The sequence below is a fragment of the Falco peregrinus genome, chromosome 1 (assembly GCF_023634155.1).
Source record: "Falco peregrinus isolate bFalPer1 chromosome 1, bFalPer1.pri, whole genome shotgun sequence".
Taxonomy (NCBI): domain Eukaryota; kingdom Metazoa; phylum Chordata; class Aves; order Falconiformes; family Falconidae; genus Falco; species Falco peregrinus.
Window position 1 is genome coordinate 18,494,631 of NC_073721.1, and position 26,531 is coordinate 18,521,161.

A 26,531-nucleotide genomic window follows, 5' to 3' on the forward strand; every position below is an offset into this window, starting at 1 on the left:
TTAATAGGATGTCTGAATCCTGCTGCATTCATAATGGCTCTTCTGTAAATAAAAGGGAGAATGTTATGCAGAAGTACTTAAGTATCAAAAGTGGTATTTTAGCTTTGCTTATCAGGTATGCAAGTTAAGTATGGGCTTTCTGATACTGTCTTCTTAGCTGTTAGGATGACCTAAGATAAAGATTTTGAAAGGCCTGTAGTACAAATGATGTTCGCCAAATAATGACACAGTTCTCTACTTACTTTATATAGCTTATTAGAAATAATGCCTAATTTAAGAAGGGATAGAACATTTAGTACCATTATTGCTTCCTATAATGCAATATCTTTAAGAATTATAAATGAAAAATTGTCATTATAGAATATTTTTGTTCTCTCCCTTTCTTCCTCCCTAATCCCTCAAATGCTTTTGAGGGTTCATTTATGTACTACTTCAGTATCTTTCAAGCTAAATTTACTTAACTTAAAAGTACTGCTATTCTCTCACAACTTTCAGTCCTTGAAATACCCAGCATTTAATCTATCTGATAAGGTTGTTCCTTAGCTAAGAAACACACATCAGCAATGATAAAGATTTGACATAGAAACTCAGTTACTAGCTCAGTAGTTGAAGTTTTGCCTGGAACAAAGTATAATTACCACACCTGCAGTTGCTTTAGCTATGTAAGGCTACTAAAGGTAGAAAGTGATAAAAGAATAATTGTAGTGGGTAAAGGCAATAGCATCTGACCATACGTACAGAGGAAAGCCTTTAAAACAAGGCCATACTTGCAAGTTAATATTCAGCACACAGATGCACTTTGAAAATGTTGTGTACTGCTTTCAGAAGCCTGTGAATGTGTGCAATCAAAAAATTTGCTATTGATAAGGTGTGGTCCTATTTGTCCTTTTTGTTGGCAGCATGCAAGACGACAGTTTAGAATCCTCAGCTTCAATATCTCAACTTCTGAGAGAAAGTTATTTAGCTGAAACTAAACATCAAGGGAAGAGTGAAAGAAGCAGATCAGAACCAGCTTCTCATAATTTCCATTACGGCAACGCTTCTGGTGATTCAGATGAGGTAGCTGCCCAAGATGACCTTCCAGACCTTTCTGCTTTTTTGAGCCAAGAAGAGCTAGATGAAAGTGTAAACCTGGCAAGGCAAGCTATCGATCAGAATCCACTGGACACTAAATGGGATGAGCTTCAGGCACATTCACAGCATCCCCCAGATCAGCTGAAAAATACAGGAAAACACAAACAAATGGCTCAGTCTACAGCTTTGAAAACATCAGACAATGGCCTGCACTCAAACTTTTGTCAGGACCATGTCAAAAATACAAAAGGCTCCAAAGGGAGCTCTCAAGATCCAAAGAAACAACACATCCCTTCTGAATCAGAATCAAAAAAGGAATTCCTAAACAAGGCAGCAGATTTTATTGAGGAGCTCTCGTCACTTTTCAAAGCTCACAACTCTGAAAGAATAAGACCCCGAACATGCAAAAACTACAGGAGCAAAATTGAATCCAAGAATAAGCCTGCTCAAAAGGGTTGCTCTAGCCTATCTAGCACATCAGAAAACAGAGAAAGGCTTTCCATGCCAGTACCTCAAGACCTGGAAAACAAAGCAGAGAAAACACTTGAGCAAACAGATGATCAACAGGCAGCAAACCTGGAATCCATCAATCAATTAACAAGTGCAGAGCTAAAAACAGAGTCAGAATCTGCATCTGTATATTCTGATGAGCCTATTGGACAACCACCACGCTTTACTCAAAAACTGAAGAGCAGGGAAGTTCCTGAAGGAACCAAAGTGCAATTGGACTGCATTGTGGTAGGAATCCCAACACCTGAAGTCAGGTAAACATATTCTGCACTTGTCAGTTTGTATTTCTGTAACAGTAGGTGTATGCCTTACTCTTTCCAGATATTTTGATGCATATGTTTCAGTAATCTATAGCAGAAGTCTCTCGATCTTGGTTATGAAAGTCAATCAAGAAAAAAGAAATGTTTTCTTTAAGTTGTACAAAACGCCACTTATATTTTAAGATAACGCATTACTTTCTTTGAATTTTAGATAACTGTTTTTAAATACTGTACTTCCATAACTACAAGAAAATGCTGACTCCTTAGTGAGAAATGTTAGTTATCTTTATGGAAAACAAGATTGATTGTGTAAACCGGCTAAAAACACCCATGGCTATGATACCTCATGCTGATGTCTGAAGGTATTTGAGATGAGTGAACACAGAATCCTATAAACCAAAAACATCCATACATGAACAGAAAGGAAAACAGTTCATTTAGGCTGTTATACAAATAACCAGGAGCAGCTCAGTTCTAATTCAGACTCTGACAATGATTCTGCTGTGACCTTAGAAAAAGCACTTCCGTTTTATCAAGTATAAGACACTTCTATTAACTGAGTTTTATCAAGTATAAGACACTCCTATTAACCGATACTTATTCATGTTGTGTGACTAGCCTGCTAATTCTGGTGCTTCAGTTTTCACCTATATCTATGAGGATTTTGAAAGCTGAATAAGTAACATCTGCAAAGATCACTGACAATTAAAGGAAATGTGAAAAAGCTACACTTCATTCATCAATGACATCAGTGGAATAAGAAACTGATTACTTTCAAGTTTATCTTAAAAATTCTTAGGTCTCATCAGCATTTCTAAGTCTAAATTTGTTCATATAGAGCTCATTAGTCAAATTTATCTCTCACTTACAATGGTGGAATTACATTTCCTTTGCTGGGATCGTAGCAATCCAATAGAAAGGACACACTATACACCTTTTAGAAATGTACTATACATATTTGCATCCTAATATTTGAAGTATCATAGATACCCTCAGTCTAGACGGTTGTCTATCCTTTTACAGGCATTTTAGAAATCTGTGTTGCTCAACTAAATATGGAAAAGAACTATTTGCATCTTCAGCATCTAATTAAAGGACTCTGAGAGTCACAGATGGTCCACTGTTTCCAATTGTCAGCTCACTGTCTTCCTTATATACTTCAACAATGCTGAGTACAGCACTACTACCACTTCTACTGCAGTGAACATCTTTTATCATCTTTTTCACTAAACTAATAGGCACAATCATCAAATGAAAACTGTTTCAGCATCCAAAGAAGGAAGTTCCTAAGATTTTTGTGGTAAAGAATCTTTGCCTTCCTCTCCCTTGGATTTCTGGCACGCCAGCTGCTGATTTTTCAAAAGGAAGAAGCTTTTATAATGCATATTAAGTACATAGGAACAAGGATCTACAAACAAATCCTCTTGTAATGGACAGCCTTGTCACGAAGACAAGAAGTTACCCAGTTCATAGGATCCCTGAACTGTGACTGCCACACCATTTTGCCCCACTAGTACCTTCAGTAGTAACATGTAGGTTCTCAGCCTTTAACAAGACCTCGACCCATGGTGCCACACAGGGTCTCTTGTCCATGGCAGAAAGGTGAACTTCCAAAGGACTGAATAATTCGTTTATAGGAGAGGAATCTGTTCTAAAGCTGGGGGAAATACCTTGTTTGGGAAGAATGTTTTCTACTATGCTTCATGTCTATACTCGCTGCTTTAATTAACAATTTTGAAGCATTTCCTTGGTGGAGCTTATGCCATTATAAATGTTGTATTGTGTTTAGCCCTTAAATTCACAGAGGAGTCTGATTAAGAGAGAAAACAGTGCCAGAATTTTGCGGGTTTTGACAGAAAACAGACAGGAAATATCATAATCCTCTAGATATTAGCAACAGTCTCTGAAAATTTCTTTTGCTTATAAAAACTTGGAGAATTATTTCTCCAGGCACTTGCCTCGATAAATCTTTTTTATATTAAAAATGTCAGTAGGATCCCTGGACATAAGAAATATTTTTTTTCTCTCATCAGTCACAGTTCATAATACAAAGAAAACAACTGAAATAATCTTCTCTTATGTATATAGACCTGTACACAAACTCAGTCTGGCTTTCTTTGCATTCGGAAAAGGTGAACATGGAATTTCTTGTTTATAGACATATACTCTGGTGCACAATGCTAATTTTATGTATTTTCCAGAAGGCCACAACACCATCCTTACAACAGCACATCATGCCCATGCCATTGACACATACATAAAACTGACAAGGTGTTCATGCCATCTAAGTATAGGCATTTAACAACTAACTGAATTAGAAGCTGACACTATAAAGTCACTGAAGCCTCGCAAGGGCAGATCGGAGAACCCAGGAACAATGACTCATCCCATGGAGCATCCAAGGATGGCCAGGATGCCTATGCACCCACAGAATTGGATGACGAGTATCTTTTTAACTTGGGTCTATTTTTGTCCCAACAAAACTAATGCTTTTTCGTTGGCATTTCTACTTTGACATTTGATTTTGTTTATTTTAAATAATAAAATACGCTACTTATGTGAATGACATTTGATACAGAAGCTGTTACACTTTTATAGAGTAAGCATCCATCAGATTTTTCCAATGATAATACACTGCTGTCAGGCACTGTACTGCCTCAAACAGAAAAGCATACCTGGTTTACGGACTCAGGCTTGTAGCAAGGTCAGGGTCCTAGAGGAGCTAAGGCAGAAGTCCAGAACTTATATGCTGATGTCCCAAGGCCAAGGGAAGTACAGACAGGGAAGACCCACAGGGAAAATCAGTCTGAAGCAGTCAAGCTGAAGAAAAAGATCAGGCTCAGCTTTCAGTTCCACTATTTAAACTAACAAATAAAAGATAAATCACAAGGGGATAAGTTTCAACTCTCTCCCCCCTTGTGTTTGTTTGTGTATGTGTGTGTGTACATGCTGTATTCAGGAGAAAGCTGGGAATGTTAGCTGCTTGAACAGAATTTCCTGATCACAACTTTTTGTTAACAAAACTTTTGTCCTGTTCATCCAAGATTCTTCCAACTCCACCAATGTGTAGGAGTAACACTAAGAAAGGGTGTAAAAAAATTCACTTGCCTGAGTGATAAATACTTACGTGGTTCCAGCGATCGTGGCCTTGTTAGTCACTGCCACAGCATAAGGGAATCAGAAAATATAATGTACCTTGGGGTATGCGTCCCATTAACTATGGGGATCAGGCGAATGCAGGTCTTTTTCACTAAAAAGAGTTCTTGTCTTTGCTCTGTTGTGCAAAGCTTCCAAAATAGTGAAGGAAGCATCTTGTTGGCCATAGTTGTGGAACTGAGTTCAGAACAGGAAACTGTCTTGCTTTGAGGGTAACAGTTTTATAAGGTTTGTGGTGAGTTAGTTCAGTATCATGTGGAGCTGGGCAAGGAGAGAAGAATTCTAATAGATAAGCAAGAGAGACACAAAAATCATAGTTCCAGGAAAGGACTAAGTGGCAAGGTAGCAACTGATGAAAGAAAGCTTAATGCTGGCTGGCTTTAAATCATGATTTCTTCTTCCTTCAACTTAGCTGAATGAACAAGTTCAGCAAACAAGCATCCTTTGGACACAGGTGTGTGAATGCATACCTGCCTACATCCTTTGACTTCCAATGGACTTTCTAACCACAGAAAGGAATCCCAGCTTGCTTATAATGCTATTAATATATACACTTAAGATGCAGAAGTGGTACTGTGGGAACCCAGAGCATTGTGAAACAAGAATAAGATTCAACAAGCTCTGTAACACAGTTTCTCAGTCAACACTAGAAGCAATCAGATGTTTAAACTGATGTAATAGGGATTGTAAGAGAGAAATTAGAGAGAGGAGGTTTAGAAAGAAGCTGATCACAGGAATGGAAAGGACTGGAAAATATGATGGACAGATACCGTGTTTGAAAGCAAGAGAGTATAAAACAAAAGTGATGATGTAAAAATGGTGTAAATGATATTCACAATTGATCAGGGTCAAAATATCATGATATATGCAATGATAAAGCAGTATGATTTATAGTAGGTAGCTACCTGGCATATATGAGGGCTCACTGAGGGACATAAAACTGGATGGTGGAACAAGAGGAGAAACTGGGAACTGATTCGAAATATCAGTATATGGGAAGCTAAATCCTGCTTGGCTGAATACAGATAGATCTGTCCAACTGCTTTTTAAGATAACTCAGCATTAATGTAACAGGTCCACAAATTAGAGGAAGCTCATTAAGCCTACCTATCTTGAAAGAAGTTTCAATGAAACATCACCCATTTTTCATTATCATCAGCTGCAGCATCATAGAAGAGACGAAGAAAGATCGATACTTTAGTATATGGGCCTCTAGCTAGCTCAAACATTGGCTCGCAATTAAAGAGCACTACTACAATTATTGATTGATTACTTTACTCTGACTACACTGCAGGTTAGAAATAAGCATTTAAGAGAAGTGTGTAGCATATTTCCAGTGTTAAACGTTTTGGTGACCTCCTTCTCATGCTTTCTTCTACACATTTGTTTCTGTATGAGTAATGATAGGTGTGACATTCACTCCTCCCCATGAAGAGAGCACTCCTTACTCCCTCAAGTTCAGAGGTGTCTACATTTTTCCAAACTGTTTGGCACATCACTCCTAGGTTAATTTTACTTATGAATCACATTGCATGGTTTGGCATACACAGCTATCCTGGAAGTGTCATGAGGATTTGATGTTCTAAAAACGGGCTGTATGTTGTAAGGTTTCTATGAAAACATTCTTTAACATCAACATACAAAGCTTAAAAAGTGCATTTTAGTGCTGCTTTGTTTAAGGATACTAGATCTGCAACCAATCACAGATTTTAAGAGACTCTGAAGCCACGTATGATTGATTAAGATTTTTTCTTCCTGGCTGCCACATGAAAACATGTATCTGTTTTAGTGCTCAAAGTCTAGAGAGCCAAACTTCTTTTACATGCAACTCCAGTCAAGTCAATGGATTAAGACCGAGGATGAATTTGGCACAGCAGACGACACCGCTTGTGCTTAATGTGAACCTGCCTTGTATGATGAAGCTATCATTACAATTCATGGCAGGAATGAAATGTCAGTGACAGAAAGTAGTGCTACTTCAGTCACGCCACGTATCTCAATGTCAGAACTCCCCTTGGAACTGACATTTCATTGCTACCACGTACAACGTTTTGATGTTAAGAATAAGCAAGGAGTAGATATGGCCATACCAAAGATTCACATAAGCTTAATTTCCCAAGAGAGAATTGTTTTCCATTTACAAGCATTGCAAAGAGATAACAAACATGCTCTTTTTCTCAGCTTAATCTTAAAATACTTTAACATTATGGTGGAAATAGTGAATAAATAAGGCAGTGCATAGGACATCTAAACATAGATTTGAAACAGAAGTTTATTCCTGAAGTTTTAAATCACACTGCAAATTTTGGACCAAAGGAAAAAATAACTGCAAAGAAAAGAATTAACTCAGTCCTGCCTCACTGTGTGTTTGAGTCTACTACAGGAACATAGTACTCACAAACTACTGAAATAACTGGAAGGAATAGCTTACATGCTGTTTTCAAATTTGCCTAAAGGAAGTAAGAATTGTGCCTCACAAAGGCATGCAATACAGACTTATCTCTCCACAAACACAACAGGTTAATTAGAAAAGCTGATCAGTAGTAACACAAAGAGTTCTTACATCTTACTGGTGATTATATTGCAGCATTTTATGTATTGTGTTTTGCCCTATGAGTCACTTAAGTAAGGAGCCACATTTGAGCGGACACAAACATATAATAACACTGTACTATACAAGTTATTTTAATGCTCTGAAAAGATGCTGTTGAAGATGAGATAAAATTCAAGAACATGGGTATTTGCTTTAATAGTTTCTCATGTCTGCTAAAGCTAACATGCTAAAACAAGGCTATGTTATAAGGAAGAGGCATGAGGTAGGTATATAAAAAGACATGAGTAAGCGCTGTGACTCACCTCCCAAAGCACACAGTTGCCTACATGAATTACACACCTAAAAGGCGACCTGTACATTCATGTACCAAATTTGTGCTTGTAGTCACACAACTGTGCATGAACCTTTGGTCTTCTCCTCTGAAAATGTGACCATTTTCACAGAATCACAGAATAGTCATGGTTGGAAGGGACCTCTGGAGATCACCTAGTCCAACCCCCCTGCAGGTTCTCCTAGAGCAGGTTGCACAGGATAATTTGCAATTATCACTAATTGAAAATCTTAAAAACAACAGAAGACTAAACCATATTATACATAGAATAAAAAAAAATTCTCCCTGCAGGATCACAGGAAACCTACATGATTTCCTGGTCTAGAATTTAAAAATGGCACTAATCATTTTCAATGGACAATTTCAATCGACGCTGTAATGCACAGTAGCATACTTCTCCCTTGGGACTGCTAACATTGCCTCTACTTACTCATGGTACAGCTGTTCCTTTATCCCAGGCACTAAACGTTTATGTTCTGGATACCAAGGACCCTCTACTAGCTATGGTGCCTGTATCTACATGTTTATAAGGACATTACTGAACAGAAAAGCAAATGTGATTTGCACTTCTGGGGAGCCAGTCAAAAAACCCCCACTGTGTATAATTATTAGTGGTGAAAATACCAGATTTGGGCAAGCCATTATGGACAAAGTCTAAAACACGTAGCTGTTCCTTCTGTCTGAAGACATTTGTATTAGAGGATCTGAAGGTTCCTGACCGGACTATGATGAAATATGAACACTACAGCTCAAACAGAAGAAGCTAGAAAGATCATTATTTTTAAAGGAAATGTATTTCAAATGGAAGTGTAAATCACCTCTTTCAAAATAAAGATGACACAAATAAAAAGCAGGATTTGCAAACTAAATGTTAGTGAAAAACCATATAATTTCAACTACTAGAAAAAAATGGTAATGGTACTGTGACAGTGAAATCCTTTAAAACAGAGATAATTTGCAAATAATCATTTTAAGACCAGTGATTTCACCTTTTAAAATTATTTTAAAAATTGTGCTACTTCACACTAAAAAAGATAAGAGAATGCTAGATAAAGATAGAAGATAAAGAGACAAAAAGAACGGTTAGATACTCTGGAGAAATATATGAATATACATACATCTATATATTCGCTCTGTTCTTATACTCTTCCGTGTCTGCTTTTAGCCACTGGTCAAGACAGCCTGCTGGGTTAGGTGGACTTGTAGTCTGAGCCAGAACACCCAATAAGTTCTTATTTATCTTTTTACATGTGCTAGCTCACCTGGCATCTTAGGGTATGTGCTGGTGTCATTTCTCCCTTTTATATGATGACAGCTGTCTCTTCAGTTTCCAGTGGTGCTATACGTTGTATAGGTTTGGTTAATATCCAGAACACTGTTTACAACTGTATTGTGAAGCACCTTAAACTAAGTTCCATTGAGGTTTGAGAAGTAGCCCGAATGGCTGCTGAAAGCTATCCTGGAGTAAAGTGTTGGCCTAGGCAGATTGTCCACTGACAGAAAGTATATCGGAGCATCTCATTTTGCCCACCAGAGTGATAGAAAACCTAGCAAATGGACTATATCAAACTTCAAGGGGACAGAGGAATATTCCCTTAACATTGTGGCTCCCATTGAGCTCAAGCAAAAACCTGTGGCAATTTAAGATGCAGCTGTAGCCTCCTGACTGCCCAGACCCTTCTTTTATGGCTATTAACATTTACCAAAAGTGATATATAGGAGAATTTGTATAGTTCTGTTATCCTAGATCTACATGTCTAGTGTCCTGGCACAAACCCATTTTCATTAGACCAGAACTGTAGCAGCTGGGCCTGGGAATATGTCAGAACCTGCCATCCTTGCTCCAGAGCAAGAAAGCTCCAGCAAAGAAGTCAGCATCAGGATTTTAACATTTAAAGTACTGCTGCCAGATCTGGAAAAGCCTGTCTATCAGAGCTCCAAGGCTCAAATGGAAGAGAAATTAGTAACTTCTGTTGAAGTTCTCCGCATAAACCAGTGCCAGTTTCTCTGTTGTAAAACCCTCCAAGAAGGATGTGGATGTATTTTAGCTGTACTTCAGTTGTGAAATGTCAGGGGAGAGAGCTGGGACATTTCACAGCCTACTGGCATCCTCTTTTAACATGATGATATTTACTACATGACTGTCCATTGCAATCAGAAATGTTAAATTCATAAAAGTCATCTTCTTAGACCCATTTTCAATTCTTGTTACAATGGAGGCTTGTAAAAGAGGGTAAGCAAGCAGATGTAGACACAAACCAAGACTTTTAAGGTCTAGCTCTCTAGCTACAAAGTTTGCCTTTCTAAAAGGGGAAACTGTGTTAAACAGTGTGATTCATTCTACAGTGTGGGAGCTTCCCCATGTAACAGGCAGACCTGTACGTTTTCCAAGCTGTACGTTCAAGTCAGTTGACTGTACAGCTACAGATTACACTAATGTGCGACTCCAAGCGTACTGGGGAATACCCTGTCTACTTTAAGAAAGCCATGTTGGATGGCTAGGACTGATGGTGCACAAATAGTGCATGGCTTACTTCTTAGCTATGTAATATGAATTTAAGTTCCAAATCTGTACTCTTTCATACCTCATAGTCCCTCTAAGAGTCCTTTTTCAATTCTACATTATACTTCTATTCAATTCTGGGCTTCCATGGGTAGGGACTGTCTTATAGATATTTTTTTTCCCCCTCAAGATGTTAATTTGGTGTTTTCTTCATGCTCAATTTGTAGCACAACCTGTTGTTTCCAAGTTCCACTTCCAAGAGGTGAATACAATTGAATGATTAAACAGATTTATTTATTAATGTTTTTCTAAATTATCTGAGATGGAAATGTATCAAAGTACCTTACAGTACAGCATAGGAAATATGAATTATTACAATTTATTACTCAAAAACCGATCCTCATCCTTCTGCAACTAACCTTATTTGGTGTAATACATAATAGTAAATACATTTGCCATTATTTCGTTAGCATTTGTATGCACTCAAAAGCTAGCAGGTACTTTTACTAAGTTACCATATAAAGATGTATGAAACAATTATTCATTTAAAAAAGTCCATTGATCAAAAAATGTTATAAGTATGACAGTCCCACTCACACATGCACAAGATGCATTATTCAACCATATGTAGTTAAGAGAGCAGCACTAAAGAAAAAATACAAATATTTTTGTGGAGTTTTGTATCTATTTATACTTATGAGAAAAGTTACGGTGAAGATGCATGCACCCTAGTTTGGCTTTTCAAATTTAGGTAGTTATCCAAAAATATAGGTGTTCCTGATATTAACCCAAACATCTATAACTGGATCCCTATACATAGTACTACACCTTCTCTATAAAACCTAGATTGTCTTACTGAATTTGAATCTGGTTCTGCAAACCCACCTGCTTTTTCTCTCTCTGTTCTGTCTTTTCCATATTAACAAGCAATAGCAATCAGGCCTGCCCTCCCCGCCTACCAGCTCTCAGGTTGAGCTGGTGGTTACTCTCACTAATACATCCTATGGAGCTGTCTTTTCAGGTGATGCTTTTACTTTTGCTTGGATTTCTGCATTTTCTACTGAAACAACCCTTCTGAACACTGAGAGACTTAGGAACGCCTTAGATGAGCGCGTGAAGCCTCTATAGGGCCCAATACACGCTTGGATGTGTAGTTGGGTTTAAAAGAGAAACACAGCAATATGATCCAGAAAAGAATTGAAGGTCCAGCTGTCTCACTGGCCATGTCCCTGTAAGGAAGTGCCTCTATACTGTAACAGATCACTTCTCTTTACTTGTGACACACTTATGCCATATTTTATAAAAAGCAGATTATCTTAAATATATAACAAAACAAAGCATAACATTATAGTAAATTTCAGTCTGATTTCTGAATATATATTCTGAATCAATATGAACTTTGGAATTACAAGTTTGAGGTGAATTTGTTTACTTAGGGTGTTGGGGGTTTTTTTTTGCTGCAGTTTAAGCCTCAACACAGATCTGAATGTACCTGAAGTGAAATTCAGAGCTGGACTGATAGCATTCCAGATTCACAGCCCTTGTACTCTACTAATGAAATCTGTATATCAAGAAAAATACATGATAGAGTCACTTAGATAAACTAGCTTGTTAGTATGTTTAACTACTGCAAAGAAAGGAGCTCTATTATTTGCTGTAATTGAGTATTATGAAAATCACAAATATTTTACGCCTAGGACTGTTGATTCAACACTTGTCTGCAGTACTCTGTCAGAATCTTCAAGGCTAAAACCCACCCATTTTATCCTCAGAAAGACTTTGAACATTGTCGTTTTAGTTGCCAAGTTGCTTGCACTGATAAACGGTATTTTTTGCCTTGCAGGTGGTACTGTGAAGGGAAGGAGCTTGAAAACTCACCAGATATTCAAATTATCCAGACAGGTGATCAACACTCATTGGTTATTGTTGAAGCTTTTGAGGAGGATACAGGGCGTTACTCGTGCTTTGCTTCAAACATCTATGGAACAGACTCCACTTCTGCAGAGATTTACATAGAAGGTATGTTAGAACTGTTGAAGAAACTGGTTGTTGAAATTGGTTATACAGCATTAAGATACGACTATTCATTTTGTATGTTAACTGTGTAATAGATTTGTCACAAAAAACACCCAGCAAGGAGCCAACGCTTTTCATCATTATCAAAATATGTTTTATTTCTCTGTAAAATACTCTGCAGACAAGTGACTTCCCTTTAGATACAATTTTATTGTGCTGCTTCACAGGGATTTTATATATCTCACTGCAAGACTGAGGTCTAGAAATATTCAGATTCTGAAGCCATCTTACATTTTTTGTCTGTGGTACTTGACAGAAATATAAGAACCTCAATTTTGTGTCTAATTCTTATTAATCCCTTTCTCTGCAGTAATTTTTACAAATTGGATATATCTTCATAGTAGTCCATTATTGGGACCTTGTAACCAAAATAAATATGCCAGCAATTTGATATTTTTACTTGCACAATAGATTCTGTAAATAAAACAGAAGCTACGTCTGCAGATTTAGGTGTCTCTTCTTTCTCCTTGTGCTCTTTAATATATCCTACTTGGCTTAAGAGAGGTCTATTTATTGTATTTCTTTTTAACACTTTTTGGGGTAAGGTTTTAAATTGCATCCATCATTGTGCTAGCAGGATTACAAATTTAAAATAAACACACTGAAATTTTTTTGTCTTTTGTCTTTTTTCCATTTTTGAGGCAGAAAAATATATTGAGTTCCATCACTGACAACAGTGGGACCATTCATAATTTAAAGCACATACCCTACTTAATACAAGGTTAATTTTGCTCTACTGTTATTCTTCTTTCACCTCTCTAATCTGACAGTGAAAGGACGAATCCTTTTTTAGTATCTGCACTGCCCCTGACATTAATGGGAGACGCCTGTGCTTGGCAAGGATTTACCAGTTCTCGAGCCTGGGGCCAAGGCCTGCTTTTACCTAACTCAGTGGATGTTGGATGGAAGCCATGGCTGATGGAGATGCTCCCTGGCACGAACTGCAGAGAAAATGCAAATTCTAAACGCAGTAAAGGCTGCATCAGGAGTGTAAGACAGCTGTTAGTAATCTGAGCTTGTATCATCTCCAAACTGTGTTATAAGGCTATAGCTTAAGAATAATAGCTGTGACTCCAGGTCTCTCTCTTTCCTCTCCCTTTCTTTTTTTTAAACTGGTAGTATCAGGTGTCTGAGAAAAAAAAGCTCTTGATTCACAACAGCAATTACAGACTGAATCACACTAGTGGCACTTTAAAGAGAATCTGACAAGACCCAGGTATACATTTAGTCTTGGATGCTGTTTTCCTCATTTCAGTCGCACCTCATCCCAAATTTGCCTTATGTCAATAGCAGTTCTGGATCTTACACAGTATGCAGCATTGGTTCATTTCCACTGCAATGTGATGTTTTGGTTTGGCATAACTATAATATATATCCTTAGACTGCTCTATAGGCAATTTGAATAAAGGTTTGTATCATTTATACATAAACTTCTGCAAAAAACTCTCTGCTGAGTGATTTTTTTTTTCTTTTTCATAGGAGTCTCTTCTTCTGACTCTGAAGGTGAAATCACCAAAGACGAAATGGATCAGTAAGTTTAAAATCAATTACATCTTTCCTATTTCTTACAGTACAAAACCCCACAAGTGTAGACATTTCAGTTTCCATTAATATTTTGCGACTTCCAACACATTAGGCTTTTTTTTTGCATTTGTTTGGATTGGTTGGGGTTTGTTTGTTTGCTTTACAAATAGTATGGAACAAATACACATTTTCTTGTGTGTTTTCAACTTCAGCTTCAGAAGTGAAACAATATCAAATATAAACATAAGAAGAATTATATTACCTTAAAGATTAAACTACTAAAATTAATTTACTAAAACAGATGCCGCTTGACTAGATCCAACTTAAATGATGATTTAAGCATCTGACTTGGAAAAAATGTGTAGTAAAATTTCTCACATGAAAATATGGTATGTCATGGAGTTTTTGGCAGAACATGGCTATACATGGATTATTTAGATTTAAGATAAGGAAATTAATAGATATGAACTAGAGTAAACTGAAATAATGGGTATAAAAAACTACTTAACTATAAGAAGTAAGAAAAGGTATCAGTTGTATTCTAAAACCTGGGAAATAAAATTATTTTTCCTAAACGAAATCCATTCCCTGTGCGTTTAGAACCTGATCCAAAGCTGTTAAAATTTATAGTCTTTCAGAATCAAAGTCTTTCTATCAAGGAAAGGAAGCCACACTGGTTGAAAACCGAAATAATCAATCATTTATTTTGCATGCCTTTGTATGCATTAATTGAACCCCAAAAGCAACCAGTGCTTTATAAAGAGGAAATTTTAACCAAACAGACTTGTGCACCCTGTCTCTTTTCTATTATTTATTAAGGAGTTTTATACTTATTACAAATGTAATTTTCTTTTAAAACACAAATACAAAATGCTGCAGACCTCAGGCTGACAGCAAATCCTGTCGTAGGTGATTTTTACTTCGAAGTCATAAAATACTCCAGATTGGATTGTTTTATAGACTTTGATGGATGTAAGTGTTTAATATAAAACTTAGGATCAAGAAGTCCTCAAAGGTCTTAGGATGAATTGCTAAGTTTTTCATAGTTCTAGCTCAGACTTTTCCAAATGTCTCAGCCATTTCATCTTATTAGGTGTTAATATAGTGTTGACCATGATCACTTGATGGCATCTGTAAGCTGCTTACCTCATTAAATTGTGAAGTAATATATTGCATTCTGGTTTTCTTGGAAAAAAAAAAGAATGCTGCTCTGACATTGTAGAAGGATGTCCTCAAATGACAGAATTCTGAAAGATCAGGCTTGGGTGTAATCAGACTGTCTTTTGTGTTTACTTAGCTTCCAGCTGTTGTCATAAGGAATCTGACCACCTGTAATTAAAGGGAATTAATGTGAGAACAAATGCAAAAAAAAAAAAAAAAAGTTCACAATTTCAAAAGAGAAATCAGTGATGACAGCAACTATATGTTCACTCTGAGTAAGGCTTCCTCTGGTTTGAAGACTGCCTTTCCTAGGGGGGACCTGTGGTACATTCCAGAGCAGCCATTGCATACCTCAAACTGAATAAAAAGACTCTCGCTTCATTGTGTGCATTACTTCACTTATCAATAAAAACAAAAAAGGTCAACTCTTCTACTTCCATACAGAAACAACCTAGAAGAAGTGAAAAGGTGCCAACCTGTACACTACCAAAATTGCATATGTTGGTCAGAAAGCATACCCCTCTCTTTTATTCTTCAGCAGTAAATTATTGAATCTGTATGCAAGCAGACCATAGTATTTTCATTACCTTATAGGCCCAAACCTTCACACAAGCTCAGGGAGCAGTGCAAGAGAAAATAGCACTGTCCTCTGAGAAACTAGCATTGTGCTCTCATGCTTCTCAGAACTGCTAACAGCAGCTTTCAAGCCACGATTAGGTTAATCCAGGCCATTTATTACATTTGGTGTAAGTGAACTAAGTATGAGAGATTACAGTGGCAAGACATGCAGCCTGACTCTTATAAAATGTGGTTTACCTAGGAGTATGTATCAGTTTAGATCAATCGGAATTCAATCCCAGAAGTGAGGCTGGAAGTGACATGTAACTGGGACAGACATAGCTAAGGGACACACTCTAGCTTCCAGTTAGAGAACTTTATTTTGGTTAATATTTTACAGCAAAACAAAGCCAGCTGACACCTCCTTGAATGCAGCATCTCCTGCTGTTAGAACTGCAACCAAGCATCAAGAAACCTCCAAGGTACCACCTGCCTTCGTTCAGCCTGTGTCTGTACCTGTCCAGACTGTGTCAACACCAGTTAATCAGGTAGGGGAGACAATATGGTGAATTTCAAGGACCAAAACCAAGCTCTTAAAAAGGTGTTTCTTCTACAGTTTGTGACTCATAACCCCCAAAATGTTCTAGCTTTTGCTTTGCTGTTGAACTTCAGCTTTGAACGTTACAGCCATACGGTAGTTGCATATACAGAAGAGATGTCCTGCCTACTAGCTAACCTTTAGCACCCGGCAAAGGGAAGGGAACCTTTCATCCCCAGGTTACAGGCATCTCCGTGGCAGTGAGCAGAAGGAGCAGCTGCCGCTAGCTCAGCCAGCGGTGGGAATCTGTGTGCACTCCAGCAGGTCGGAGACTGCATGCCATGAAGTGCACTTGGATGTGTAGGTCAGCTCACCAGCCCCTTCACACTGCTGACTGACTCATTCACTTCCATGAGCGGCAGCCTGTAACTTTTCCCTCTCCCTCGCTACAGAACTCACTTGAGATAATGTTCTTTCTACGAAACTTATTTTAAGCTAAATAATTTGACTATGTTTACTTTCTATGTAGATAGGCTTATTTACCACATAACATTAATATCCACATCAAAGAATTTCTAATTAATGTTTGCATGCATTTTGAGTCCTTTTTGTTGCAAGCTATCAGGATATTCATAACTGTGAATTCTTTCCCAATAGGAAAGAAGAACCATATTTACTTAAAAATAAAACTCAAAAGTTCATGACAAACTCGCTTTATGCTGCCTTTTCAATGTTTACAGCCTAGAATTAATGGTAGCCAATAACTGAATTGATGAAACAATGCACATTTACTTTTGACTACAAAGAGAACAGAATTAAGCCTTTGAGACAGTTTGCCATTTTGACAGAGGTTGCCTAAATCAAGAGTGATAGTTACCTCAAAAATTACCACTTTTAAACTTGTTGGCTTATATGACACCACCTGTAAAATCTGGCTATGTTTCCAGAGATACTGAATCCCTAATTCTGCTGTTCTGGGGCAGCTGCTATTTCACTAAAATGAAAAACTCTATTAATCAAGTTATATAAGGAAGTTTTCCAGAAGGAGAATAATTTCATTCTGATTTCACTGAACAGGATCAATAGGGTGATATTCCACCTCTGTAAATTGTTTGGGTTTGGCAAAGGAGAAGAATTACTGAGCAGTCACACACATGACTTGAATTAACTTTTCCTTACTAACATCCATAAATATTTTGTAAGAAAGAATTTTTAAAAGGACACACCACCAAGCAGCCTACATACATTTGCTTTGGTGAGGTATTAATGAAAGATATTATAACACCCTGCAGTGAAGTTTTCCTTCCCATGATTAACTCAATAAGGCAATAACAGCATTTTTGTTACTCAGGCACTAACCCATCCAGGCAGATCGCTAGCAGTTGTCTACAACAGAGCAACTTTTATTCATTACATTAATATTTTGCTTTGGACTTCGCCCACCAAAATCTCTTTTGTGTCATTCCAAATGCATGTTTCTCTTGTATATGGAAAAATAACCTGTGTACACTTAAACATCATCATGCAATGTTTTGCAATCTACAGGCGCAAAGCCCCACTAACTATTTGCAAGGACTAGATGGAAGACCTATAATTGCTGCTCCTGTATTTACAAAGGTAATCTGTTCTATGACATATTTGAAAATTAAAGAGGTCAATTCATTGTTTGGAGAAGTAATTAAAATTTTCTAGCTATCAAAGTTTAAAAAAAGAAATTGTGCATTTCATAAGCCATTCAAGGATTTAAGTGGGTTTATGAAATCTTACTGAAATCAGTATTACTTCAAGACCAGTAAGACATTTACTGACTGTCTATTAATTTTCTCTATTAGATGTTACAGGATATTTCAGCTTCTGAGGGGCAGCTTGTTGTCTTTGAATGTCGAGTGAAAGGAGCTCCTTCCCCAAAGGTTGAATGGTATAGAGAAGGAACACTGATAGAAGATTCTCCAGATTTTAGGATATTACAGAAAAGTATGTTTCTTGTGTGGAAATACTGTGTCTAATAAAGTTTAGGCAAGCAACAAAACTGCTAACACAGCAACAGAACTGCTAACACAGCAACATTTTTAATTTCTTATTACAATGGTAAGAACAATATAAGCCACATTTATGGCAATAAATCTGGGTTCCAGAAGTCAAAGCTGTGGATGAATTGAACAGCATACTCACAGGTAGTATCTGAGATTCCCCAAACTACTGAATTGTTTTGCCTTCTGCTTTGACCCCTTTGCCACCTCAATGTCCTTTTCTAATTCAGCCTCACATCTGGTGTTTGGGTTTGGCACCATTTATATATAAGTTCCACTGCCCGTAAATCACTCATCTTTTAGTTAAGTGCTATTATAATAGCATTTGTGGGCAGCGGATTGCTTATTTATCCACAAAAGTAGCCTGATGTACACGTTAGCATGCTTACACATACCTGTGTGTGCACATGATAGGTTGTAAACATACACTTCTATTTTAATTTTCAAATGCAGTCTAAATATCTGAAGTTTTCTTATAAGTCACTGGAATGCTAAAATTGCTAAAACTCAAAAGAAATTCCTTAAATACGACACTACACCAAAACTAAACAAAACAGCGTTTTATCGTAAGATGATCTCATGTGTGTAACAGTCTGACGAATTGTCTTCAAGACACAATAAAGTAGCACTAAGATTGCAAAAAACTGCTTCTTGCAGAATTTATTTCCTATTCATAAGTTCTCAAAAGTGTTCATAAGTGTTCATATTGTTCAGTGGATTTGACATACCATTGGGTACAAGGCCTGGCTGTCTCCACCGCCCCTTAAACAGAAAATTGGATCAAAAGGAGTATTCCGTCATATTGAGAAGACCAAGCTTCATATTTAGTGCTTAAGAAATTAAAAATATTGGCAAAAGTAAGTATTTTCAATCTACTAATTCTGCTCTTCTTCCCTTTAGAACCACGATCTATGGCTGAACCAGGTGAGGATAATCAAAAGGCACATACTTTTTTGACTATACAAATGTCGTTATTTAACCTCACAAAATATGAATTATTCAAACTCCATAATTTAATTAACATAATTTCTTCTTTTCCCCATGTTCTATAGCTACTAGTGAGAAGTATTTTACTGCAGACTGTTCCATAAATATACAATCCAAATTAATTTTATCACTTTTGAAGAAAATAGTATTTCCATTCTGCTTTGACCCAGTTCTAACTTAGGACCTAAATGTTGTCACTTTATGAGCTAAAGATTAACAAGATTAATGTGTGAGGGTCCCCTGTATATCCAAGGTTCAGAAGTACACCAGATGACGTAGACTGAACTATTTTTATCTAGTTTACCAGTTAGGGAACATTGCATCAGATGTTTAGCCATGTCAGCCATTCCCTTTGCTCCCTACCAGCGTAATATGAGAGTATCACATCAGGTGTTCCACCCCTGATATCAGCAAATCCTAAAAAAGTAGCTGGATTTGCTAATTTCAAGGGTCAGAGCAGAATGTAGGCTACTCTGTGTGATTTGAGCAAAGGAGCCTTACAGATTTTGATTGCTTCTTCATGAGATTATTGCTCTCCCTGTAACACTTTTCACTATTAAAAATAAAGCTACCCGTCCTAAAGCAGAAAATTACCGAAGTAGTATTAATTTTTATGGAATATAAACTTCTGTAACTTCTCCTTACCCTGTTAAAAGTTTTTTACCCAGAAAAGTGGCTTGAAAGAGACTTCCTCTCCTTGTAATGTCTCTCTCTGAGATTTAGGAATGAATAAATGAAGCTTCTACCAGAACCCACCAATGCTGTTCCTTTACTGTCCAGTGGCATCACTGCTGAGTAATGTGAAGCAGTTTTTAGAGGGTAATCAGTTGGGTGCAGTTGTCACTGCCTCATCACCTGCTGCTCATTCAGAAGGAATCTGGATTTCCATGCATGCAGTGGTTGGCAAATCCAAGTACTATAAACTAGATACTATAATGCCTTAAACTAGTTCTATAATCCTAGTACTATAATAAACTATTATTCTCCTATAGTTGTTAGCAAATACTCTGTTGCTACTAGATTTTCCTCAGTGATGACATGAAACAACCAAGTTTGTGTGGTATGGTCTTCTACAGAAATACTCTTCAAATATTAATCCAGTAGGGGTTTAGGAAAGTTTCTTGCAAAATGGTAGCAAAATAGTCATTGACTACTTGAAGAAACACTATCAGCCCACATTTCAATACACTTTAGATATTACTCTCCCTCCCCATCCCAGCTACCCAGCCAAATGAAAGATTTAAAATCCCATCACCATAGGTATTTATTAGCTAGTACTGCTGCCCAGACATGTCAGATACTGGTCAGACAGGAATGTCATAGCCCCAGATTGACTTTTCAAGATGGAATTTATCTTTTGCAAGTACAATTTTGCTAGCATGTTGTTCATGACCACTGGTCTTCTTCACAAAGAAGTGAAAAAGCAACTTTCTCTAAGCACAATTAGCACAATCCCCTCTTATCTGCAATCTGCATTGGTACTTTTGGAAAATGCTAGCCTATATGTATATGGTTTTTATTTCTTCACCTTACAGAATGACTCTACTTGAATTGTTCCCAGTTAATTGTAACTAATCTTTCAATCTGCAAAGAGATGAAAACACATATATTTTAGTGAGTTGTGAGTATAAAGTAGACTATATTTCTCCAAATAAAATTTAAAGTTCTTCAGAGATAAATTCTGTACTTCATGTGATTAGGAAAACATTTTCTAATGTTTTCCAAACACTGCTGACACCTGTTCTTCCCTTTCGTTGGGCATGCTGGAGCACAGAGGGTACCAGTTGCTGCAGACAATGCTGATAACAGCTGCTGCACACAAAGGCTGCCAAAATTGATAATACTGATGGAACTAAAATCAAACTGAGCAAGGTGGAAAACTTTAAGGAAATGTCCCCAAGGGTAATCAAGGCTTTGTTTGTTTGTTCGTTCAATGCATGTTCACTTCAAGTAATGACACTGCTGTGATGCTTTGCAGAGGAAATTTGTACTCTCGTTATTGCTGAAGTATTTTCAGAAGATTCTGGCAGTTTCACCTGTACTGCAAGCAATAAATATGGCACGGTATCTAGTATAGCTCATCTAACTGTCAAAGGTAAGAGTTTGTTTTAGTCCTTTGCTTGCTAGTAAATACAAGCAGAGCAGGCTGCAGCGCTGTGCAGTCCAGGCAGCTTATCAAACATACAGATAGATTGCTATGTCTTTTCAAAGTGTCCTTCCTCAATCACAAATGTGAAGGAACAAGGAACATTAGGGAATGAATCCCGCACAGCGCTTCCAAAAGCACAACCCTTGCTGACCACAAGTTTTGGGCAATAGCCATTTTTGGAATCTCTATGGACTGTCTAGTTTGCTGTTTCGATATCCCTTTGGTGCAGAGCCCAAAGGAGGAAACCTCAAAACAGATTATTTCATACTGCCTGTATCATTTATGCTGCCAAGGCCATTAGGTGAGCAAAGTAAAGCACATAAAAGCATAGTGCAACGTTGACTCCAATTCAGCTCAAGTTCTGGCAGTGTTCTTCATAACTAAAATGTTAGAGAATTCTCTGAGAAGAAAGTTTGTATTTCAAAGACACTAGTGGAATTCATGGGGGACATGGTTGAAGAGCACTGCTGAATCTTCCAAACAAGAAGTGTGTCCCTTCCCTTCCCCCCCCCCCCCCCCTTTACAATATTTCTTGGTTAAGGGAATTTGTTGTTAAACAAATGAGGTCAAACAACTCAGTCCAACTGGAAAGACATCAGAGTGATTTTTTCCAACTGTAACTTTTGTAATTTCATTTCACCATAATTTATGGTAATTTATGTTCACCAAAAGTTTGGTATTTGCTATTTCAGCAACTGAAGACAGTAGTAATGCTGCTAGCCTTCACACAATGAGCTCAATCAACTTAATTGCTGTTGAACATCAACCTCCTCCACACACTCCTTCCCATCGTGTAGTAAATCAAACCCCCAAACCTAAACTTGAAGGTGTTCTTGTGAATCACAATGAACCCAGATCAAGTTCCAAGATAGGTCTCCGTGTGCACTTCAAGCTGCCTGAAGATGATAAAGGAAGTGAATCATCATCAGAGGATGGACCTGGTGCTACAAACCAAATCAGATCCAACTATTTCCAAGAGAAGATAAATGGACAGCCAATGAAAATACCAGAGCCAACATCACCATCCAAGGAACCTCCCCCAGTGCTGGCTAAACCAAAGCTGTAAGTAAAAGGGTTTCTAAGTCTCAGGGGCATCACTGGTATTAATTAGGAATCACAGACCAGGACGCTATTACACTAGAGCAAAAATCTCAAATACAGAACAAGAAGACAGCCAGTTTCACATGGTGCTGGCCTAATTAACCATACTCTGAGAAAACACACTCAACAGAGGTAGATATTTTTTTCTGTATCACCCTCCTCGGAGAAGCATTCTCCAATTTTAAAAGGAAAATGTTTTTCCCTTTGAAATTGTATTTAATGCCACAATGCTTTTTGCTGCAAACAAAAGGTGAACAATACTGCTTTTATGCAGGCAAAATAAAAACAGGTTCTTCAAACATATCTCATTCAATTCCAGGTATGTGATTTTGCCAAAATCAGATATATTCAGTCTTATACATAGTATGGGCTAACAGCTAGCTATGCCTCATGACTTTTACATCTCACAAATGTAAATCTTAAAACAGATAAAATACTTGGAAATGTTTGATAATGTGAAACCACTTGAACTAAAAAGCATTCACATGATTAGTGCACTGTGAGCTCAAGGGGAAATTTTAAGAAGTAGTGTAGTTTTCTTAGAGGACAATTTACGGAATTCACACTGCAGTTTGTTATGAAATATATTTTCATCATTTTTTAAACCTCCCAAATCTGGTTTAAAAAAAAGCATGCAGTCCTTCATTTCATTTCTTAAATAGGCGGAAGCTTTAAGTAAAGGCTCAGGAAGGACTTCATAAAGTAATTAATTGGTATCTTTAAGCAGGGATGTAATTTGATAGAACTTATATACCATGTAGCAGAAGAACTTGGAACAGTGCTTTTTTAATTTGTTAAGCCTATATTCACAGACCTACATACCTTCAGAGCTATAGTGTCTTTAAGGGGGGATCAGAAGCAGTATTTAATTTACCCAATGTTTTTATAAAGCGGAACTTCTCTCAAACTCCCTCCCCCAATAAACTGTAACAAAGGAGTCCATTATTATGCAGATGTATATATAAAGGACACAAAATCAGGATTGCACTACTTCTAGCTCTCTAACATTCTACTATTTGAAAGCTTGAAATTGCCATCTTGATATACCTTTAATGCAATTTTTGTTTAGTACATTATAGAAACAATAATTCTTTTAAAGAAAAAGCAGTTCTGTTGACTTCATGTATTTGGTTTGTTAGTACCTGTTGTAGTTGGTCTCTACTTCTACATTTTTTGCTTTTTAAGAACAGTTATTTAATACTTGATGATTTATTACATTATAATTTTCTGTATTCTCTATGTCCTTTTTGGTTTTGGAAGGGGAAACATTAGCCTGTTTTCTATATGTTGTATTTCCATATACATAACAACTAAATAAGCCACTTGACAAGGCAAAATGATTCCCCAACTGCAAAGTAAAAAAGCCCTGAAGACACATACAGTAGACATCATCTAAGAAACAACTGCATGAAATGCAAGTCCTCTCTGAATTATGCACTCCTGCCTATCACTGAATGTCAATACCACCTAAAATACATTGGCAGTATCTCTTTGGGTGGATTATTACAAAGCTTTATTAGCCATAATGCTGAGGAGCTAAATAACAGCAAGTATCTTACAAATGCTCATTTAAAAATCCAATTAACTAAATCCTACTCTTCGTTACACAAGCAGAGAGGCACTAAGGTGACATAGAGCAGAATTTGACAATGCTACCCCTTAAATATCTTCAAGTAAGGTTTGTATTTATATTTCACATGATAAAATGTAAGAATCATCTTCAGTCAAATGATTTTCAGACAAAAAAATTTTGTGCCTCTGGCAAAGAAGGGGAGAGGAAGGAAAAGTTTATTTTAGTAGCAAACTAATATTATGCTCTTCTCATAACATTAGGGAATATGTCATGTAGTTTCCCCTACATCTTACTGTATCACAGGACATAGAATTTTTCTCTTGCAATTCACATAAGGAAATGTAGACAGCCACCAATTCAGGGCTCTTGACTGAATTTTTGCATCTTTGTTTTATATGCAGCGATCAAACCCAGTTAAAACAGCTCCACAACCAGGTCTTGCTTGAACAGCAGCAGGTGTATCAGACATCTACAAGAGAGTTGTCATTCAACACAACTTTATTGAATTCTGCTGCTTCGCTCCCTCAACAGTCCACCTCAACTCTGTACAAACAAAGCAAAGCCCCTGCTGCACAAGCATTCAGCTATCCCCGACCTAAGCAGTTCCTACCATCACAAACCACACCGCCTAGCAGTTCTTCTTCCAGCTCTTCAGTTACAACATTCAGCAACGTCCCTCAAGGAACTCAAAGAACAAACAACAAGGAAAATTTCACAGGAAATTCGCCATCTGCCCAATCAAGGTCTTCAGGAGGGTTTACAAGCATAAGTGAACAGTCTCTACCAAGCCCTAAAGAATCAATGCTGCCTCCACTAACACTTTCTACATCAAGCGTAAAACAGTTTCAGCCACAGAGTGTGACTCCTGCTCCTATGTCCCCAACTGGCCGGATTCAGAATCCAGTAGCTTTCCTTAGTGCTGTTCTTCCTTCACTTCCTACTGGGCCATCAACCAATGCTATGGGACTGCCTAGAAGTACACCAGCCACGTAAGTAGCATAAACCATATGTGCAGCAGGGACAAGAACTACTCATAAAGGAAACTAAGATGTATTTCTGTTCAGGGGTTCAATGGGGAGTAACTGAAATGCAAGTCATTCATAAAATAGAAAAGTGAGTTATTAATATATTCTGGTCATTTCATCTAACTTTTACATTTAGTTAATAAAGGATGAGCTAGTAGCTTCTACAAGAAGATAGAGAAATATGAGTTTATAAACAGATTATACAATAATGTTGGGGCTCAGAGACTCACAAGACTGTACTAGTGGGTGAAAAGAGATTTCATGAGCTTGCAGGGTAAGACCTAAGACTCGAAGACAATGGCTATATAAGCTATAAAAACATTCTCATCTATTGTCAGCAACAAGTAAAGTTCTGAAAGGTACCTCATAATATAAGTTATTTCTTAGTCCAGGTAAATCTAAGAAATAACTTATGTAAAGATATTTTTCTGGTTGCAACACTTTCTCTATTTAAAGTCCCCCCAAAAATCTCAGGAGAGTTAATGGTTTGCACATAAATATTTTAATTGACAGCCGCCATGATTTCACCACCATACGAGCAGATAAGGATGATGATGTATGGGAAAGGCTGTGGTCTTGAGAGTTCCTTCTTTACTAGTGGAGTTTAAATCAATATCCCTTTTGTGGGCTACGTGAGCACCACGTTAGCATGGCTGGCACCGGTAGGTTGATACCACTTTTTATCCATAGAACTCCAGATCCTGCACAAAGTGAGGACTATTTCACCTTTTTACCAATGGTACACTTCAAGGTAGTGATAGCCATCCGTAAGTCACAATCTCCCAACTATCCTGCTGATACTACATCGAGCAATCTATAATTAGAAAAAAGTGTCCCTGTATAAACAACATTCACCAGTGTGTGCCAAGAAGCCTGCCTTCAAACCATTACTGCACTCCTGCGCACAGACTTCCTAGCTGCCCAGCACAGCCACATAATTGCCATCACTCTGTGGCACATGCCTGGAGGCCCTCATGGCCTGGCATCATGGGCAGGCACACATAATAAAGTTCCAAGGTTCACAGTGAAGGCTTTAACAATACCCAACCCAAGCCTTCAGCCTGCTCTCACAACACTGCAACAGCAAGCAAAAGATCAACTGCTACTACTCATCCACTCCCCTTCCTCCCCTTCAGAGCTGGTGCGCAAGTGCTCAAGCCCTATTCTCTTTGCATTAATGACACTTAACCCTTGCAGGTGCTTTACTTTTTCTAACTGCTGTACTGGCATTTCCAAATAGATCCTTACAATACGCCTGCCAGGTAGAGTAGTTAAATACTGTTTTATCCATTTCACCTTTCCTGGGTCCCAGCCCAGAGCTGAATTCCCACATAACTACAGCTCTTTGTGCTGAGATTCAAATTTAGATCTTTACATGGGAGAGAATCAAAGTGAGGGCACAAAAGATCAGGAAGGAACCT

At 37.5% G+C, this 26,531-nt stretch overlaps 1 protein-coding gene across 1 annotated transcript in view; it reads left to right on the plus strand.

The window, feature by feature from the left end:
* Positions 1-900: 900 nt before the first annotated feature.
* Positions 901-26,531, plus strand: part of MYPN (myopalladin) — a 52,904-nt gene continuing 27,273 nt past the window's right edge. The window contains exons 1-10 of the mRNA XM_005235153.3: positions 901-1,838; positions 12,232-12,407; positions 13,944-13,995; positions 16,108-16,255; positions 17,791-17,862; positions 18,078-18,219; positions 19,176-19,199; positions 21,241-21,357; positions 22,104-22,473; positions 24,487-25,074. Coding sequence (XP_005235210.1) covers positions 901-1,838; positions 12,232-12,407; positions 13,944-13,995; positions 16,108-16,255; positions 17,791-17,862; positions 18,078-18,219; positions 19,176-19,199; positions 21,241-21,357; positions 22,104-22,473; positions 24,487-25,074 — 2,627 coding nt within the window. The remainder of the gene's footprint in view (positions 1,839-12,231; positions 12,408-13,943; positions 13,996-16,107; positions 16,256-17,790; positions 17,863-18,077; positions 18,220-19,175; positions 19,200-21,240; positions 21,358-22,103; positions 22,474-24,486; positions 25,075-26,531) is intronic.